This window comes from Leucopleurus acutus, assembly GCF_964270905.1.
Source record: "Leucopleurus acutus genome assembly, chromosome: 16".
Taxonomy (NCBI): domain Eukaryota; kingdom Metazoa; phylum Chordata; class Mammalia; order Artiodactyla; family Delphinidae; genus Leucopleurus; species Leucopleurus acutus.
Window position 1 is genome coordinate 14,034,695 of NC_139158.1, and position 21,146 is coordinate 14,055,840.

The following is a 21,146-nucleotide window of genomic DNA, read 5'->3' on the forward strand; positions in this document are numbered from 1 at the left end:
AATGGATAAAGAAGATGTGGTACATATATACGATGGAATATTACTCAGCCATAAAAAGGAATAAAATTGGGTCATTTGTAGAGATGTGGATGGACCTAGAGACTGTTACACAGAGTGAAGTACGTCAGAAAGAGAAAAACAAATATCGTATATTAACGGATATATGTGGAATCTAGAAAAATGGTACAGATGAACTGGTTGGCAAGGCAGAAATAGAGACACAGATGTACAGAACAAATGTACGGACACCAAGGGGGGAAAGTGAGGGCAGGGTGGTGGTGGGATGAATTGGGAGATTGGGATTGACATATATACACTGATATGTATAAAACGGATAACTAATAAGAACCTGCTGTATAAAAAATAAATTAATTAAATTAAATTTTAAAAGAAAAGAAGAAAGAACTGAGATGAGCCCTACTCTCTGCCTGGATTCTGCCCAGCTCTCTGCCTGGATTCATTTTCTGTACACTGTAAAGGGAAAAGAAACCAAAGCACATCACAGTGGTCTCACTGAGTTGAGGAAACAGAGATCACACTTCATGGAGGCTTAGATAGCTGGAATTTGTCAGGTAGAAAACTGGAGAGAGAAAACTATGCAGCAAATAGCTGAGAAAATCTTCATAGGGATTCCCTTGAGTTCCTGGTTGATAACTAAGATGTACAGTCACAGGATAAAATTCCACGAGGTCAGGCAAAGAACAGCTGGTAGCGAGCTGTAAGCTGAACAATTCCTAGGGTAAGAAAGAAATGGAAGACATTTAAGTTCTGATGAGCCTGAGTGGACAAAATACCTGGGATTCCAGTAGAGACCCCAGGTAGATTGTACCTTGGAAGTAGTACTGAACTAGCATTAGAATAGAAGTTATTCTAGTACTACAACCAAGCTTAAAAAAAAAATCATCAAATGGATCAAGCTAATTCTCAAGTAACTTATTTGCCTAACAAACTTCAAAACTCTTTAAGAACAACAACAAAATCCGGAAATTCTAGTGTAACATTCACAGCATCCATAGACAAAGAAGCAGAAATAACAGGAATAATGGAATTAGCTAATGGGGGCTTTCATATAGCTATTATAAATATGTTCAAGGATTTAAAGGAAAATATAAACACTATAAATAAAGGAGTAGAAATTATTTTGAGAGCAAATAAAATTCTGGAGCTGAAAAATATAGTATTTAGTATTAAAAAGTTGCCTGATGGACTTAACATAAGATTAGATGCTGTAGAAAAAAAAGACAAGTGAGCTTTCAGACATAGCAATAGAAACAGAAACACACAGAGAAAAATCCTTGAAAAAAATAGAGCTCAGTGAATTTTGGGACAATATCAAGCAATATTGATAACATATGTTCAATTTCAATACCTTAAGTCTGCGTGTGTGGTGAGGAAGTTAGGCAGAAAAAAAATTTTGAATAACTAATGGCTAAAAATTTTCAAATTTGATAAAAGCTATAAATACATAGATCCAAGTGGCTTAATGTACTCCATATAGGAAGAACACAAGGAAAACCACTCCAATGTACACCATAATTAAACTGCTGAAAACCAGTGGCAAAGAGAAAATCTTAAAGCATCCAGGAAAAAAGGGCATGATCTATCAGGAGAACAGAGGTAAGAATCAACTAACTTCTTTTCACAAATAATGCAAGCCAGAAGACAATGAAACAGCATCTAAAGTGCTGAAAAAGAAAACAAAAACAAACAAAAATGTCTAGAATTCTCTATCCAGCACTCTACTCAATACTCTGCAATGGCCTATATGTGAAAAGAATCTAAAAAAGAGTGGATATATGTACATGTATAACTGATTCACTTTGCTGTACACCTGAAACTAACACAACGTTGTAAATCAACTATACTCCAATAAAATTAAAAAATGAAAATAAAAAATAATATAAAATACCACAATTTCAAATTCAAAATTAAAAAAAAAGAAGCCATAGAATTCTCTATCCAGCAAAAATATTCTCCAAATTTGAAGATGAAATAGTTTTTCAGATAAACAAAAAGTAAAAGAGTTTATAGCTATCAGGCTGAAGTAAAATGATAACCATTAGAAACTCAAGAATGAGGACAGCTGGACATGGTTAATATCTGAGCAAATATAAACAATATGGTTTTCTCAGTTTTAAGTTTCTCTAAAAGACAATTGACTGTTTAAAGCAAAAATAATACCAATGTCCTACAGAATTTATAATAAATGTATAAATAAAATGTGTATGACAATAACAGCACAAAGGATGGGAAGGAAGAAATGGAAGTATACTCTTATAAGATACATTGTCCATGAAGTAGCATAATATTATTTGATATTAGACTGCTATATGTTGAAGGTCCATATAGTAAACCCTAGAGCACAAAGAGATAGCAAACAATCTCCAATAGAGGAGATTAAATGGGATATTTGAAAAATAACTAATGCTAAAGAAGGCATGAAAAGAGGAAAAAGTAGAGATGGGACAAAGAGAAAATGAACAGCAGAATAATAAATTGATACCTAAATATATCGTTAATTACATTTAATTTAAAGAGTCTAATGCTACAATTAAAGGGCAGAAAACATCAGGCTGGATAAAAATACAGTAAGATTCAACTATAGACTATTGACAAGATACACTCTTTAAATATACAAACACAGATAGGTTAAAAGTACAAGGATAGAAAAATACATATCATGAGAATATTAATCATGAGACTTCTGGAACAGCTATATTAATATTGGACAAGATGTATTGCCAGACATAAATAGCATTAATTCATAATGATAAAGAGCCAATTCATTAAGAAAATATAGTAATCCAAAATGTACCCATAACAAAGCTTTTAAAATACACGACGCACAATACATGAAGAAAACAACAAATCCACAAACATAGTGGGAGACTTTAACACACCTCCCTCAGCACGGATACATGTTAAAGATATAGAACATGTAAAGATATAGAACATATAAACATGTAAAGATATAGAAGACTTGTCAAACACTAGCAAATAACTTGACCAAACTGAATGTATAAAGCACTGCATTAGCAACTGCGGGATACACAGTCTTTTCAGGTACACATGGAAGGTTCATAAAAGACCATATGTTGGGCCTCAGGAGGATCCTCAATAAATTCCAAAATATTGAGATCATACAGAAAACATTATCTGACCACAATGGAAATAAATTAGAAATCAATAAGATACTTAGAAGATGCTCATATATTTTATAAGTAAAATACAGTTTTACATAATGCACAAGCCAAAGAATAAAAAACAAAGGAAGTTAAAAAAAAATTTAGACTGAATGAAATGAAAATGCAATGTGTTAAAATTTGTGGAATGCAGCTAGAACAGTGCTTAGAGGGAAAATTATAGCTTAAAATGTTTATTTTAGAAAAAGATGAAAGGTTTAAAACCAATATTCTAAGATTCCACTCTCAGAACTAGAAAAAGAGCAAATTAAACCCCAAGAAAATAGAAGGAAGGAAATAATAAAAATAAGAACAGAAATCAATAAAATAGAAAATGTACCAATAATAGAGAAAATGTCAATGAAATTGGTAAATCTCTAACCTGATTTTAAAATCTGGAGAAAATACAAATTACCAAGATCAGGCCTAATGGAAGGGGCTTCACTATAGATCCTAAAGACATTAAAAATAACAAGGGACTATTATAAAAAACTTTATTCCAAAAAACTTGACAACTTAGACAAAATAGAAAAATTCCTTGAAAAATACAAATTAACAGATCCAAGAAGAGAGAGAAAATATGAATAGTTTCATATCTTTTAAAGAAATTTAATTCATAATTAATAACCTCTTCCTTCCAAACACAAAAGCAAAGCCCTTCATGCCCAGATGACTTCTCTGTTGAATCCTAACACACATTTAATAAAGAACAAATACCACTCTTATAAAAATCTTTCATAAAATACAGTAACACATCTCAAGTCATTTTATGAGTTCAATATTACCCCATTACCAAAATCAGATAAAGGCTTTACAAGAAAATAAAATAAATATAAATGCAAAAGCTTTAACAGTATAGTAGCAAATGGAACCCAGCAATGTATCAAAAGGATAACACATCTTTTGGCAAAGTGGAGTTTTTCCCAGGCTGGTAAAGTTGGTTTAAATTTTAAAAAATTAATCAGTGTAATTTATCATATTCAGAGAAGAAAAAATCATGACCATCTTAATACATGCATAAAGAGCATTTGACAAAGCTCAACACCCACGCACAATTGAAAATTCTCAGAAAAGTTGGAATAGAAGGGAATTTCCTCAACTTGATAAAAGGCATTACAAAAAATGGACAGCAACCATCATACCAAATAGTCAAAGATTGAATGCTGTCCCTGTAAAACCAGGAACAAGACTTTTATTGAAAATTTGTTGGGGTCTCCAGCCAGTGAACTAAGTCAATTAAGATAAATTAAATGCATACAAGTTGGTAAGAAAAAAGTAAAACTGTTTTACTCAAAGTCAATATGATTGTATAGGTAGAGAATCTTAAGGAATCTACCAGAAAAAGCTTTTAGAACTAAATAAGTGACTTTAGCAAGGTCGCAGAATACAAGATCAATACCACAAATAAGCAACTGGAAAATGAAATTGGGGAAATAGCACCATTCACAATAGTATCAAAAACATGAAATATTAGGGATACGTTTAACAAAATAAGTCCAAGATCTGTATGCTGAAAACTACAAAACACTGCTGAGAGAAATTTTAAAAGATCAAAAATAAAAGATACAACATGTTCATGATTTAGAGTTTTGACATTTTTAAGATGTTAATTGTCCCCCAAATTGATCTTTAGGTTCAACATAATCCAAGTCAAAATGCCAGAAAGCTTTTCCTCAGAATGTGACAAGCTGGTTCTAAAATTTATATATAAATGCAAAGGACATATAATAGCCAAAACAATCTTTAAAAAGAAGAAAGTTGGAAGGGACTACCTGATTTTAAGATGTACTATAAAGCTAATTAAGAGAGTGTGGTTTTGGCAAAAGAATAGATGTATAAACCCAAGGAAATAATATTATAGACCAGGAATAGATCTACAGGTACGTGATCAATTGACTTTCGACAAAATTGCCAAGTGAATTCAATGGGGGAAAGGCTAGTCTTTTCATCAAATTCTGCTGGAATTTATTCATGTAGAAATAAATGAACTTTGATACTTACCTTATCCATACACAAAAAATAACTCAAAATTAGATCACAGACCTAAATAATAAATGCTAAAGCCACAGAACCTTTAAAAAAAACATAGGAGAAAAATCTTTGCAACTTGGAGAAGGCAGAAATTTCTTAAACAGGACACAAAAAGCACAAATTATAAAAGGAAAATATTGATAGTTTACTTCATCAAAATTAAAATCTTTTACTCTTCAGAAGACACCTTTGAAAAAATGAAAAAAGCCACAAATAGGAAAAATTGGGAATTCCCTGGCAGTCCAGTGGTTAGGAGTCGGCATTTTCACTGCCATAGCCTGGGTTCAATCCCTGGTCGGGGAACTAAGATCCCGCAAGCCATGCAGTGCGGCCAGAAAAAAAAGGCCACAGATTATTTATCATTTCAAAAAAAAAGCCACAGATAGGGAAAAATTATGTACATATAATTTACATTTATATATATTATATAATTTATATTTATATATTATATATATAATGCTATATATCTGGCAAAGAACTTGAATTAAGACTATATCAAGAAATCTTGCAACTCAATAAAATGAAAAGAAACAACTCAGTTTTTAAATGGGCAAATGATAGAACAATACTTCACAAGATAGAGGAATGGCTAATCACACAGGAAAGCATGCTGAACATTGTTAGTCATCAGGGAATGCAAATTAAAACCACAATGGAATACTACTACACAACCAGTAGAATGGATAAATTTTAAACACCTGACAGTACCAAGCGTTGCCAAAAATATGGAGCAACTAGAACTCTCATACAATGTTGTTGGGAATGTAAATAATCAAATAATTTTGAAAAACTATCAGTTCCTTATAAAGTTAAATGCACAGTTACACTGACTCAGCGATTTCAGTTGTAGGTAATTTTCTTAGAGAAATAAAGTCCACACTATGACTTTTATGTGGATGTTCATAGCAGCCTTATTCATAACAGTCCCAAACTGGAAATAATCCAAATGTTCATCAATAGATGAATGGATAAACAAATTATTGTATATGCATATGATGAGATACTGCTCAGTAATTAAAAGGAAAAAACTAGATACCCACCACATCATGGCTGAACCTTAAAAATGTTATTCTGAGTGAAAGAAGCCAGACACAAAAGAGTACATACCCCATTATTTCATTCTTATGAAATTCTAGAACAGGCAAAATAAATCTATAGTGACAGAAGGTAATTCAGTGGATGCCTGGGGTAGAGACTGGGAGGGGGATTGACTGCAAAGGGACACCAAGGAATTTTTTAGGATTGATGGAAATGCTTATGTCTTGATTGATGTTTATACAAATGTTTGTACATTTGTCAAAACTCATCAAACTGTACACTTAAAATGAATGCATGTTATTGTGTATAAATTGTCCTCAATGAACTTAATTTTAAAAGAAAAAAAGGTGAAGCCTTAAAAATATTATGATTTAAAAATATTTATGAAGTAAATACATTTTTAGACACACAGGTAGAGAATTTTTCACCAACACCCATCCTAAAAGAAATGGTAGAGTGAGTTGTCCAGGCAGAAGAAATATGATTCCAGATAGAAGAATGGAAACAGGAGAATAAAGAGCTTGGTAATGATAAATAGGTGGTAAATCTAAATAGCAATTATTATATTTTAATCTTATAATAATACATCTTAATAACAATGTTTGGTAGGTTGTTAAGTATATGAAGAAATAAAATCCATGACAACAATTGTACAAAAGGTAGGAGTGGGGAGAATGGAGTTAAAAGTGTTCTTGGGTTCTTCCATCATATTGAAGTGATAAATGTACTCATTTAGGATATATACCAGTGGGTCAAGGATATACATTGCAATCTCTAGGATAATCGCTTAAAGAATGTATAGTTAGTAAGGGGGAAATGGAATAATAAAAAGCACTCGATTAATACCACAAAAGAGAAAAGGGGAACACAGAACATATGAGATAAACAGAAAGTAAATGGACTGTTGATTGAAATCCAAATAAATCAGGAATCGCATTCAATATTATCAGACTAAACATATTCTAACCTCCAGACAAAGATTGTTAGATTAGATATAAGTAGATTAGATGTAGATTTTGCTCATAATAAACACACATTAAATAGGAGGCTGTGGGATTGTCAAACATGAAAGGATGGTATATGCAACACTACCTGAAAGAAAGTTGGGACAGGTGTGCTAATATCGAACGGAGCAAATTTTAAGGCAGGAAGAGACTTAGGGCCTTTCTGTGGGTAAGAAGGAATCCAGGATGCAGGATGCATGCCATGAAGGTGGTAGGTGTGTTTAGTAGGTAGCAGTCAACATTACCTTTACATAAATCTTTTGTTGACTTTGCCACTGATGACAGATGGAGAGGAATCAATAAACTGCATTTTTCTTCTCTCTCTGGTTGAAATTTTTTTAGATGCTGGGGTCAGGAAGACAGGGATCAAAATGTCAGCTTCCGTATGCTGCACGCAGAATTAGGTAATTTACCACCTGGCCATTCACAGGAGGTGATGGGCCAATGCAAGCTCCAGGCCAGCAGTGCTCTTTTCAGACAGGGAGAGCCCATAAGGGAGAGAACAAGACGCTGAGCTATCAGGCTTTTTCTTCCTCCAAACTTAACAATTAGAGATGTGAGTGAGGGAGCAGAGCTACACTAATTGATATCACTCCACGTGGAAACATGGAATCCAAGAAAAGATTTCCTACCACTCACTTTTCATTCGGCATTCCTATAAACTTGTTTATTTCTCTACACTTCTACCAATATTGGGTGCTATGAATACTTTAAAATTTTACCAGTTGATTGGGCTAAAAATATTATCTCGTTATGGAGAAATTTTTCAACTACAGTTGTTGCCTGGGCCTCATTTTTGTAAGGTTCAGATTCGGCTGGTTTGGCATGACACATTTAAAACATTTTAAAACATTCAAAAATCTCATTCCTGACAATCACGTTACACAGCTAAGATCGAGAAAGCCCTGACATGTTATTGCGGGAGGGGTGAGCTGGCGGCAGCTAACGTTCTTCTCTACCTTGTGATGCTCCGCTTTGATTAGAAATTTGCTCTATTTCCAATCGAATTCCTCCCTTTCCCAATCAGAAAGCTGGGATACATGAAAATTGGTGGTGCCTGGACACAGAAGCCCCCCCTCCCAACTCCCTAGCCTCTCAGCTGCAGCTGATCTGAGGTGAAGGGGGAGCCTGGCTCCTTCTGGGCCCACCCCCCTCTCCATATCTGTGCTCTAGCTTGGGGTGGGGAATGCTATCGGGGAGGTTGTTAGGCCGACAGCACTGTGCTGGTTCTCAAGCTCAGGAAACTTGGTCAAGCCCCAGCAGCCTATTTCATTTTGGTTCCAGCTGTGCTGTGTCTGGCAACTATTCCTCAGCATTTTAGGAAGAGGATGAGCTTGTCCCAAAGTTTCAGCTTAGTTTTCGTTTTGGTTGGTAATGCTTTCGTTGATTTTGTAAGTTTCAAGGAAGAAGCTTTAAAAATGTCTACTTTCACTGCCATGTTTCCTGGAAGTCCCTCCTTCCTCCCCTGAATTAAAAGAAAAGCTCAGAAGTATTTACATTGAAAAGCAATGAATGAATGCTCCAGGCTTTCTCACCCACCCTGAGGCGACTATGTTGAAAAAGATCTGTTTCAACATGTACAGACTAAATAATAGGTTCAGACTTTTTCCTTAACTTACAGATTTTATATATTTTGATTCTTTTATAGTTTGATTTATGGTTGTTTTTAGATCTTCGATTATTCACTGTATCAGTTGGATTGGGCTAGGCTATGTGTCGAATTCTATCAATTTTGCTTTATATATTTTCAGCATATGTTATTAGGTGTATCCAATCCATCTCTAAGTCTCCTCAAATGGTTCAAAATTCCAAAGTAAAGAACAATATTCAGGAAAACCTCTCCCTTCTACCTGCCTTCCGGATACTCTGCTCTCCTCCCATCAAGCAAGCACTATTGTTACCTTCTTGTGTGTCCTGCCAGAGACATTGTACAGATATGTGCTGCTTCTTTATACAAACGGTACCACACTGTATAGATTGCTTTGCACCCTTCTTTTTCACTTGGAAGGATACCGTTTTCCGGTAAAATTTACATCTAGTGAGGTGCTCAGACCTTAGGTGTGCCCATTTGATGACTTTTGATAAATGATACACCTATGTGACCACCTTAAAATCAAGATTCAAATATTTCCATCAGCCGGAGTCATTTTCGTTTCATACCGTACGCATTTCTTAGTTTGTTACCTTGTCTCCATAGCCAATAGAATACTCTATCCAAGTTGCCATCCTCTCTCTACCAGCTTATCCGGTGGCCAAGGGATGGGGCTCCCAGCATCACACTCCAGCAGAGTGGTTCTCTCAAAGGCTCATCTGGTCTGGGCACCACTCCATCTATAAAATACACTTCTGTGACTTTTCTTCGCTCTCTGGACGAAGACCCAAATTCCTCCACAGACAGTGACCCCACCCCACCCACCCCGCCCATGGCCTGGTTCCATGACCTCTCTGTGCTCATCTGATGTCACTTTTTACTGTGTATTCATTCTGCCTTTCCACACTGCCGGCCGTCATTTAGTTCTACCTGCATGCCGGGCTCCCGCCCATCTCTCAGATGTTCCCCTGTGTTCTTTTGTCTTCAGGACCTGCTCATGCAGCCCCATCCTCAAAGAACTAATGGGACTTATCCTCCGGATCTCAGCTTAGTCATCACCTCCTCAGGGCAGCATTTGTTTCCTGTTGACTGCCCTGCCCAGCTCATAACTCTGTTAAATGCTCCCCGTTACAGAACTAATTGCAGCTGAAAGTTTACATTAATTTATGTGATCCTTTGATTAATGTCTGTTTCCCCCATTCGAAGGTAAGTTCCATGGGTACAGGGACTATATTTATGTTCAGCATTGCATCTCCAGGGACTAGCACAGTTGGCACTCTATAAATTCTAATTGAAAAATAAATTAACACACTCAGCATATTTTGCAGCCATTGAAAAAATGGAAACAGATCCGTAACTCCTTATTGATTCCCAAAACATTTTCTAAGAGGGAGGGAAGGAGGCGCAGTTCTTTTTGCAGAGGAATGCCAACTAATAAATATAAAAGGAATAAAAGAGGGCTTCCCTGGTGCCACAGTGGTTGGGAATCCGCCGGCCAATGCAGGGGACATGGGTTCGAACCCTGGTCCGGGAAGATCCCACATGCCACGGAGCAACTAGGCTCATACGCCACAACTACTGAGCCTGTGCTCTAGAGCCCATACACCACAACTACTGAGCCTGCGTGCCACAACTACTGAGCCCACGCGCCTAGAGCCTGTGCTCCGCAACAAGAGAAGCCACCGCAATGAAAACCCTGCACACCACAATGAAGAGTAGCCCCCGCTCACTGCAACTAGACAAAGCCCACGCACAGCAACGAAGACCCAATGCTGCCAAAAATACAAACAAACAAACAAACAAAAAGGAATAATAGAAATTTAAGTCACCACTTCACAACCACTGCAGTAATGATTGACATAGGCAAGAATTATCAATCTATCTGTTTATGTACAGCTCTCCAGCTAAGAATGGTTTCACATTTCACATTTTTAAATGGTTGGGGTAGGACTTCCTTGGTGGTGCAGTGGTTAAGAATCCACCTGCCAATGCAAGGGACACGGATTCGAGCCCTGGTCTGGGAACATCCCACATGCCACAGAGCAACTAAGCCCGAGTGCCACAACTACTAAACCTGCACTCTCGAGCCCACAAGCCACAACTACTGAGCCCATGTGCCACAACTACTGAAGCCCACGCACCTAGAGCCAGTGCTCTGCAACAAGAGAAGCCACCGCAATGAGAAGCCCACGCACCACAACAAAGAGTAGTTGCCGCTCACCACAATTAGAGAAAGCCCACATGCAGCAACGAAGACTCAGTGCAGCTAAAAATAAATTTAAAAATAAATGGTTGGGGGAGAAAAGAATATGTGACAGAGATCTTATGCAGTCTGCAAAACCTAAAATATGTACAATCTAGCCCTTTACAGAAAAGTTTGCCTACCTCTGCATTAGATGAAAGCTAGAGAACAGAATATGGAGAAATCTGGCAGGCGTGGCTTTATCTAAGTTTTAAATTTAGCAGAACAAATAGTGGGGCATACTGGCATGTAGGTCTTAACATGATACACTGATAGAATAACATCATATATGTAGTATTCTTGCCAAAAATGCATAACCTGATTCCAAGCACAAGGAAACATCATACAAACTGAAACTGAAGGAGCTTCTGCTAAACAACTGATCTCAACTCTGCAAAAATGTCAATGCCACAAAATACATAAAAAGAGGCTAGGAAACTGTTCTGGATTAAAGATCTGACAACTACATGTAATGTGTAATTATGATTGCATCTTAGATTTAAAACAAACAAACAACTGTAAAGGACATGATGGCAATTATGGCAACAATCAGGGAAGTTTTTTGTTGTTCTGTATTTACTATATCAATGTTAAGTTTCTTGAGTATGATAATTATATTGCGGTCATGTAAAGGAATGTAGTTGTTCTTAAGAAATATATGCTGAATATTTAGGGGTGAAGTCTGTCATGATGTCTTCAATTTATTCTCATTTAATTTACAAAAGGTTCAGGGGACAGAGAATGAGAGAGAGAGAAAGAATGAGTGGGGATGATGTGAAAGGGTAGAAGGGTTTTTTAAAAAACTATTTTTGCAATTTTTCTCTAGGTTTAACATTTGTTAAATAAAAAATTAGATAAAGAATGAAAACATCATACATGCTTATATAAGCATAAAAAATGAGTTTAATAAAAACCACACTGGCAGCAGTGGTTGTCAGTCACCTCTGGGGGGTAGAATGGGGTGGAATTTGAATGAGGGATAACTACTATCACATTCCTTATTCTATTTACTTCTGCCTTGTTGGCATTTGCTACAATAAGAATGTATTTTTTTAATATTTTGTATTTTAAAAAGCTTACTTTTTGTCATTTAAAAAAATGTCCATTGATTATTCATGTACAAATCAGGATTAAACATCAATGATTAAGCATCTCTCCAAGTATGCCCAATCCCTCTCACCCCCCTTCTGGAGCCCCTGGATTTCCCAGACCCAACAACCAGGCACAGCAAGAAGCTTCTAGAACTTTGGCCCCTAGGGCTGGATGCTAAGTATTTGAATATCACTTCCCATAAAATCCATTAATATGTAGAATGAATATTAAATAAAGAGTCCACCTATCTAGAGGTTAACTTGTAGATGTTTTTAAAAAGTTTACCATGATATCATACACTGTATGTACCACACATACATGATAACATAGTTTACCAGGTTATCATACACTGGACTCAGGAAGAGTTAACCGAAGGGGGGAAGGAGAAGGAAGAGAAATAAAGGGAAGAGTTGGGAGAAAATAACCTGATTCCTTATTTTTCAGAGGAAAGGTTCAAATAGGACCTGTTTCATTTCAAACTGTTTAATTGAAAAACATGTTTAAGCATGTAAAATAAAGTTATAAATTAGTGGAACTAAATATCCATATAACATACATTCCAAAGCACCAAAGAGAAAAATAGATTTTTTCTAATATATTTGTTTGGCTGTGTTGGGTATTCGTTGCTTTGCACGGGCTTCAGTAGTTGTGGCGCACAGGCTCAGTTGCTCCACGGCATATGGGATCTTCCCAGACCAGGGATCGAACCTATATCCCCTGCACTGGCAGGTGGATTCTTAACCACTGTGCCCCAGGGAAGTCCAAAAAAAGATTTTTAATTGTATGACATATAATCAAAATGTGACGTTATTCTTCTCTTATCAGATTGACAGGAGTTAAAAATATAGAGAAAATCCACTATGAGTGAAGAAATAGGAAAATGTTCCCTTAGTCAATGTTGGTGAGATTGTAAATTGTACCTGTTTTCAAGACGGGAACTGGACAATGTGTATCCAAATTTAAATGTACATGGGCATACTCTTGGACGCAGAATTTCAGTTCTAAGCATTTATCCTGAAGTGATAATCAGTCTATTGAATAAATATGTTTCTAAGGATATGAAATACTGCATATTATTGAAAATTGAAAGCAAAGTAGAAGCCCATCCATAAACAACTCAATGATTAAAGCCTGGTACATCCATATAATGAATAATATTAACTGACATGGAAAGACGCATTTGACTTATTGTTCAGTGATTAATGCAAGTTACAAAATAGTTTGCCTAGTATGATACCATTTATTCAAAGTTATATACATTTTAATTGCATGTATAGGACCCAGCAATTTCTTTCATAAGTATATAACCAATAAAAAAGGCATACATTTGTTCGTAAAAGACATACACTCAAGTATTTATAGCAGCACTATTCATAATAGCCCCAAACTAGAAGCCATCCAGATGCCTACCAACAATAAAATGGATAAATTATGATATATTCACACAATGGAGTGAGAATGAACCTCCACTGTGAATGAACTACATACAACCCCTAAAACGTTATGGACCAACCTCACAAATACAACACTGAGTGAAAGCAGAAAGATAAAGCTGAACACGTGCTCATGATTACATTTAAATAAAATTTTGAATCTGGCAAAAGTAATCTATGCCATTAGAAGTCAAGACAGTAGTCATCCTTGGGTTGGTGGGGAGTGGGTAATGACTGGGAGTGGATACGAAGATGCCTTCTGGAATGCGTCAAGCTTTTGTTAACTGACTGAGTCCTGGTTACGTGGGTGTGTTCAGTTTGTGGTAATCTGTACACTTATGATTTGTGCACTTTTCTGGACACATACACACACACAAACACACACAAAGGGTATACGCACACAGAAAGATGTCAAGAAGGATGCTGGCAGAAATGTTAATAGTGGTCTTATCTGGAGAGGGAGTTTAGCATTATTTGGCTTCCTCTGTATAATTTGTCTGTATCAATAGATTTATATACAAAAAAATACAACTTAACTGAAGGGACGAAAATAAATTTACTGAATGAACATTCACCTCAAGAAGTCAGAAAAATAAACAATCAAAATGGGAAAAAGGTTGAATGCAGTAATCAAGAGCTAAAAAACAATCAGAAAATATGGAGGTAGCCTGGAAGTGCTTGATACATTTGATTTCAAATGACCACTAATGAACTTATGATTTTACAGAAAAAGACAAAGTGGAAAATAGCATTTTAACCATAAACCAAAGAATTAGAGGATTTCTCCTGATTTCACCGTCACAGAGAATGAGTTGAAAACTCATTTTAAAAACAGGCTTATTGAGATATAATTTACATATATTAAACTGCATATAAAGTGTACAGTTTGATAAGTGTTTAATGCATGTATACGCCTGTGAAACAATCAAGATGACAAATATATCCACTGCCTCCCAGTTTCCTCATATCTCTTTGTAATCCCTTCCTTCCTCTTACTTCACCTTTTCCCCTCACCCACAGGAACCATTACAGTTTCTATTTTCTAGAATTTATAGAAACAGAATTGTACTATATGCACTTTTGTTACCTGGCTTCTTTACTGTAGTATAATTATTTTTAAAATCATCCGTAATTTTGTATGCAACAATAGTTTGCTGAGTAGCATTATACTGTATGAATAGATCGTAATTTGTTAATCCACTAACCTATTTTTTGAATTTTTTTAACATCTTTATTACAGTATAATTGCTTTACAATGGTGTGTTAGTTTCTGCCTTATAACAAAGTGAATCAGTTATACATATACATATGTCCCCCTATCTCTTCCCTCTTGCATCTCCCTCCCTCCCACCCTCCCTATCCCACCCCTCTAGGTGGTCAGAAAGCACCGAGCTGATCTCCCTGTGCTATGCGGCTGCTTCCCACTAGCTATCTATTTTACGTTTGGTAGCGTATATATGTCCATGCCACTCTCTCGCTTTGTCCCAGCTTACCCTTCCCCCTCCCTGTGCCCTCAAGTCCATTCTCTACTAGGTCTGCATCTTTATTCCACTAACCTATTGATGGACATTTAAGTTGCTTCCAGTTTTGACTATTACAAATAAAGCTGCAATGAGCAGTCATGTTTAAGTCTTTGTATGAACGTATGCTTTCATTTCTGTTGGTTAAATGTCTAGAAGTGGCATGGCAGATCATATGACAGATGTATAAAGAATGTAAAAAATAATGTATTAAGATGTATGTTTAACTGTTAAAAAAAACTGTCAAATTGTTACACAAAGTGGTTCTACCATTTTACATTCCCACCAGCAGTGTGAGCGTCCCGGCAGTTCTGCTTTCTCACCATCGCTTGGTATAGTCGGTCATTGTAATTTTAGGTATTTTAATAGGTGTGTAATGGCGCCTCATCATATTTTTGATTTGCATTTCCCTAATGACTGATGATGTTGAATATCTTCTCAGGGGCTTATTTGCCATCTGTATATCTTCTTTGGTGAATTATCTGTTTATATCTTTTATACACTTTTATATTGGGTTGTTTTTTATTGAAATTGGAGAGCTCTTTATATGTTTTATTATATATAAATTTATTTACTTTTATTTATTTATTTTTGACTGTGTTGGGTCTCCGTTGCTGCGCGTGGGCTTTCTCTAGGTGCGGCAAGCGGGGGCTACTCTTCATTGTGGCGTGCGGGCTTTTCATTTCGGTGGCTTCTCTTGTTGCGGAGCATGGGCTCTAGGCGCACGGGCTTCAGTAGTTGTGGCACGCGGGCTCAGTAGTTGTGGCTCGCGGGCTCTAGAGCACAGGAGAAAGCTCTTTATATGTTTTGGATACAAGTCTTTTATAAGATATGTGATTTACAAATATTTTCACTGAGTCTGTGGCTTGTCTTTTCATTCTCTTAACAGTATCTTCCAAAGAGAAAGTTCTTAACTTTGATGAAGTCTAGTTTATTGATTTGTGCTTTTATGGATCATTCTATTGGGGTCATATTTTTTAAATATTTGCCTAATCCAAGGTCACAAACTTTTTCTCCTATGTTTTCTTCTAGAAGTTTTATAATTTTTTTCTTTAAATTTAGGTCTATGATTCATTATGAGTTGAGTTGCATATGTAGTGAGATGTAGGGATTGAAGAATATATGTATATATGTATGTATTACATATGGGTATCCAGGTGTTTCAACAGGTTTTGTTGACAAAACTATGCTTTCTCCATTGAACTGCCTTTGCACTTTTCTTGAAAAATCAATTGACCAGGCTTCCACTTCTGGGTAAGATGAAGTAAACATACTGCACCTATATCTTCCACTGAAGGAAGCCTAAAGTCAGAGCAGAATTCATGAAGCACCTATTTGAGAACTCTGAAAATAACTCCTAACAGGCAGATTGAAGAAGAACATGAAAACTCAAAGGACCACCAAATGATGGTGAGTTTATCCTTTCTTTCTTCTGGTATTTACAGGCTTGAATTCAGTGCAGTCTGAAACTTGAAAGTGAGCATTAGCACAACAGAGGGGGCTCCAGGAGATGCCTCAAGTTCTGGGTGGATGAATAGGAAAGTGGTTTCCAAACACACACACACAGAATGGAATTTCCCCATCATTCTTTACTTTTTCTCTGTGCTTTTGTGCCTCAGCCCCCAAACAATCCTTGGAATCAGAAGTACCAGTGGCAAGGAGAGCTGGTTGGAGCCTAAAACTTTGAGGAAGGAGAACCATCCTCTATGATCAAATAATATGTGGTCCCAAAAGCACAGCAAGAATCTCCATTTCTTCTTGTCTCCCTCTGTCCTCCCTTGGCTTGTCCCGGACATAAGTGCAGTTGCACAAAGGGTACAGTAGATTGGGGTAACTAAAGTTGCAGCTTTCTAGCTAGAGGACCAAATTAGAGGGTATCAGAGAAGTAAAAACTGCTGAAAAGATCGTGGGTAGAAAAAATTTGCTAAAGTGGTTACTTCGAATTTTTTATGAACTTTGGGACTCAATTCCACATGAGTAGATTGATCTGACCTTAACGAGCACACAGAGACTTTGAGAACTGAATAATGGATTATATAATAGACCAGGTGCCGAACTAGTCATTGGTATCACACACCAGTGTGACAGACCTGAATAGCAATGCAAAGGCTTTGAAAACGTAACTGCAACTGGAACTACAACCAACATAAAATTGGTCAGAACTTGAGGCCTGAATCCAACCAGGCTGATTGCCTGCTAAAACACACCAAAAAATCAACATTATCCATAGTGTATAAACAAGACCCTGAACCACATAACAAAGTATTCTAAATGCCCAGTATACAATCCTAAATTCCCAAAATACAAAGAACCAAGAAAATCTAAACTTGCTTGGAATAAAATAACCAACAAATGTCAATGCCAAAAGGACATAGACATTGGAATTCTGACAGATATTTTAAAGCAGCTATCATAAAATTCTCCAAGTAAAGGTGAAAACTTTTGAAAAGAATGAAAAGAGAGAAAGTCTCAGCAAAGAAATAGAAGATATAAAGAATAACAAAACAGAAATTTCAGAACTTAAAAATACAGTAACCAAAATGAAAACACACTTGATGAGCGCCACATGAGGTGATAAAGGAAGGAGCCAGAAATCTTGAAGATAGACCCACAGAAATCATGCAATCTGAACAACACATAAAAAAAAGTTTGAAAAAGAAGTGAACAGAGCCTAATAGACCTATGAGACAATGCCAAAAGGTATAATACTATTCACGTTACCAGAGTCCTAAAGGAGAAGAAAAAGAATGTGGTATAGAAAAAGTAAAGATATGATGGCTGAAAACTTCCCCAAACTTGGCAAAAGATATGAACCTACAGATCCAAGAAGCTCAGAGAACTACAACAGGGTAAATCCAAAGAAATCGTGCCAAACACACCATCAATTGATGAAACTAAGACAAAAAAAATTTTGAAATCAAACAAATGAAAATGGTCCACTGCTTGTAGGAGAACAATGTGAATCACATAACTGTGGATTTCTCATGAGAAGTCATGAAGGTCAGAAGGAAATGGAACAATACTTTTAAAGTGCTGAAAGAAAAGAACTGCTGACCAAGATTCCTGTATACAGTAAAAATATCCTTCAAGAATGAAGGTGACATAAAGACATTCTCAGATGCAGGAAAACGAAGAGAATTTCTTGCCAGCATACCTGCTCTAAAAGAAGTTCTTCAGACAGAAGGTAAATGATACAAAGGAAACTTGGAACATTGGGAATGAAGGGAAAGAAACACAAAGGTAAATATCAGAGTTAATGTAATAGACTATATTCTTCTTCTGTTGAAATATGCTTAATGGATGAAAGTAACAATTATAACACTATCTGAGGGGGTTTCCAATGTATGTAGAAGTAATATATAAGACAACCACTACACAAAAGAAGAGAATAAAGGGCCTACATGGTGGCAAGATTTCTACTTTCTACTTGAAGTGATAAAATAGGGAGTGATATCAATGAAAATGACAGAGTAGGGAACTCTACAATTCTCCCCTTACAAAAAAGTAACGAAAAAAACTGGCCAAAAAAAGAGAGAGAGAGAATTCACTATTTTGGAAGTCTGGAAACTAGCCAAAAGCTTGCAGAAACCAGCAACCACTTACTCAAGAAAAATGGGTGAATCTTGGTAAGAACAATGAGCTTTGTGGTGTGTTAACTTATCCTAGTCCCTGTCTCCCAGATCAGTAGTAGCCTTGAAAATGGCACTCCACATCTTCAGTTCTGGTACCAGAGATAGCAGAATGGATCTCACTCACAAATAATTTAATTATTTTGCTTGATTTTGTACCTGTCTGGTGCCTCAAAAGACTTGACTTTATCTCATCTAACTTGGAACTTGTTCAGTTCTAAAGCCACTGCCCAGGAGTCATTAGTTGGAAACATTTTCAGACAAATGTTTAGCTACTGCTGTGTTAAACCAGTGGATAAGAGTTGGGGTAAACAATAGATTAACCAAAAAGTTTGGGAGGAAAGCCTGGGAGACTGGATGTTTGGGGGAAAAAGGACTTTGAAAAGTTCTAATATATTCCTGGGAATTTAGAAGGCAACATGCATTCCCAGGGTTGTGGGCATGCTCAGGAAAGACCTGAGTACTTTCCTGAAAGTACTCACCTCTGGCTGATCTTTAGGCTCTATTCAAGCAGAAAGTGAAGACTGAGGCTGAGTCATTAACTTCCTGACTGAATGTTAAAGGCATACCCCAACTGAGCCCCTCTGCAAAGACTGGGAAATTTGTTGGCTCCAAGAATTTAAGGAAATCTCTGTCCATCATTGGCTGACTACTAAGTTAACAGAAAAGAGACTTCTGTGGCCACCCATGACAAAGAATACAGACTTTACAAAAGTAGTTCAGAGAAGTCACTAAACAAACAAAAACTAACAACTAAAACAAGTAGCAACAACAAGTCCTGGGGAGAGGAAGGGGATCTAAATTCCAAAATTTTCCCATTATAATAGTCAAAATGTCTAGTATTTAAGAAAAAATATAAGACATGCAAAGAAACCAGAAAGTATGGTTCATATGGTCCTCAGAGAAAAAGACAATCAATAGAAACTACCCTTGAGGGAGCTGAGATGTTGGACTCACTAGACAGACTTTAAATTAACTATTTTTAAACTATTTAAATAGCTAAAGAAAAATATATCTAAAGAACTAAAGAACAGTATTCTCCAAACTGACCCACAGATTTAATGAAATCTATATCAAAATTTCCACTGACTTTTTACAAAAATGGACAAGCTTATCCTAAAATTCATATGGAATTTCAAGGGACCCTGAATATCCAGACAGTCTTGAAAAAGAGAACAAAGTTTGAGGACTCACAATTCCTGATTGCAAAACTTATTACAAAGCTATAGTTATTAACACAGTGTGGTACTGGCATAAGGATAAAAATATATATCAATGGAATAGAATTGAGAGTCCAAAAAAATAAAACCCATATGTTTATGATCAATTGATTTTTGACAAGGTGCCAAGATCATTCACTGGGGAAAAAACAGCCTTTTCAACAAGTGGTGTGGGGACAACTGGATATCCATAACGCAAAAGGACAAATGTGAACACCTACTTCACACCATATATGAAAATAAACTCAAAGTGTATCAAAGACACAAATGAAAGAGCTAAAACTATAAAATTCTTAGAAGGAAATATAGGTATAAATCTTCATGACCTTGGGTTAGGCAACAGCTTCTTAAATATGACACAGAAATCACAAGCAGTGAAAGAATAAACAGATAAATTGGACTTCATTTAAATTAGAAACTTCTGTGAATCAAAGGACACTATCGAGAAAAGACAACCCACAGAATGGGAGAAAATATTTACAAATCAAATATCTGATAATGGTATAATATCTAGAATATAAAGAACTCTTTCAACTCAATAACAAAAAGACAACACATTTTAAAATGAGCAAAGGATTTAAATAGCTATTTCTTCAAAGAAGATCTACAAATGATCAGTAGATATACAAAAAGATGCTCAATGTCATTAGTCATTAGAGAAATGCAAATCAAAACCAAAATGAGATCAAAATCCACTAGGATGGCAATAATAAAAAAAATTTTAAATAATAATAGTGAAACTAATAAATGTTGGCAAGGATGTGGAGACATTGTAACTCTTGTGCATTCCTGGTGGGAATGTAAAATGATATCATGACTTTGGGAAACAGTCTGGCAATTTTTCAAAAAGTTAACATAGAGCTACCATTCAACCTAGTAATTCCGCTCCTGGAATATACAAAAAGAACTGAAAACATATGTCCACACAAACTTATACATGAATGTTCTTAGTAGCATTATTCATAATTGCTAAAAACTGGAAACACCCCAAATGTCCATCAATTGATGAATAAACAAAATATAGTGTATCCATACAATGGAATATTACTCAGCCAAACAAAAGAATGAAGAACTGATACATGCTACAGCATGGCTGAATCTGTACACATTATGCTAAGTGAAAGAAATCAGATACAAAAGGCCACTTATGGTATAATTCCATTT

The 21,146-nt window shown here is 36.0% G+C and overlaps 1 protein-coding gene across 1 annotated transcript in view; it reads right to left on the minus strand.

Moving 5' to 3' along the window:
• The window catches only part of CALN1 (calneuron 1), a 481,970-nt gene that overhangs the window by 391,012 nt on the left and 69,812 nt on the right, over positions 1-21,146 (minus strand). The window contains exon 2 of the mRNA XM_082857506.1: positions 9,440-9,586. Within this exon, the coding sequence (XP_082713632.1) occupies positions 9,440-9,450 (11 nt within the window). The 5' untranslated portion in view covers positions 9,451-9,586. The remainder of the gene's footprint in view (positions 1-9,439; positions 9,587-21,146) is intronic.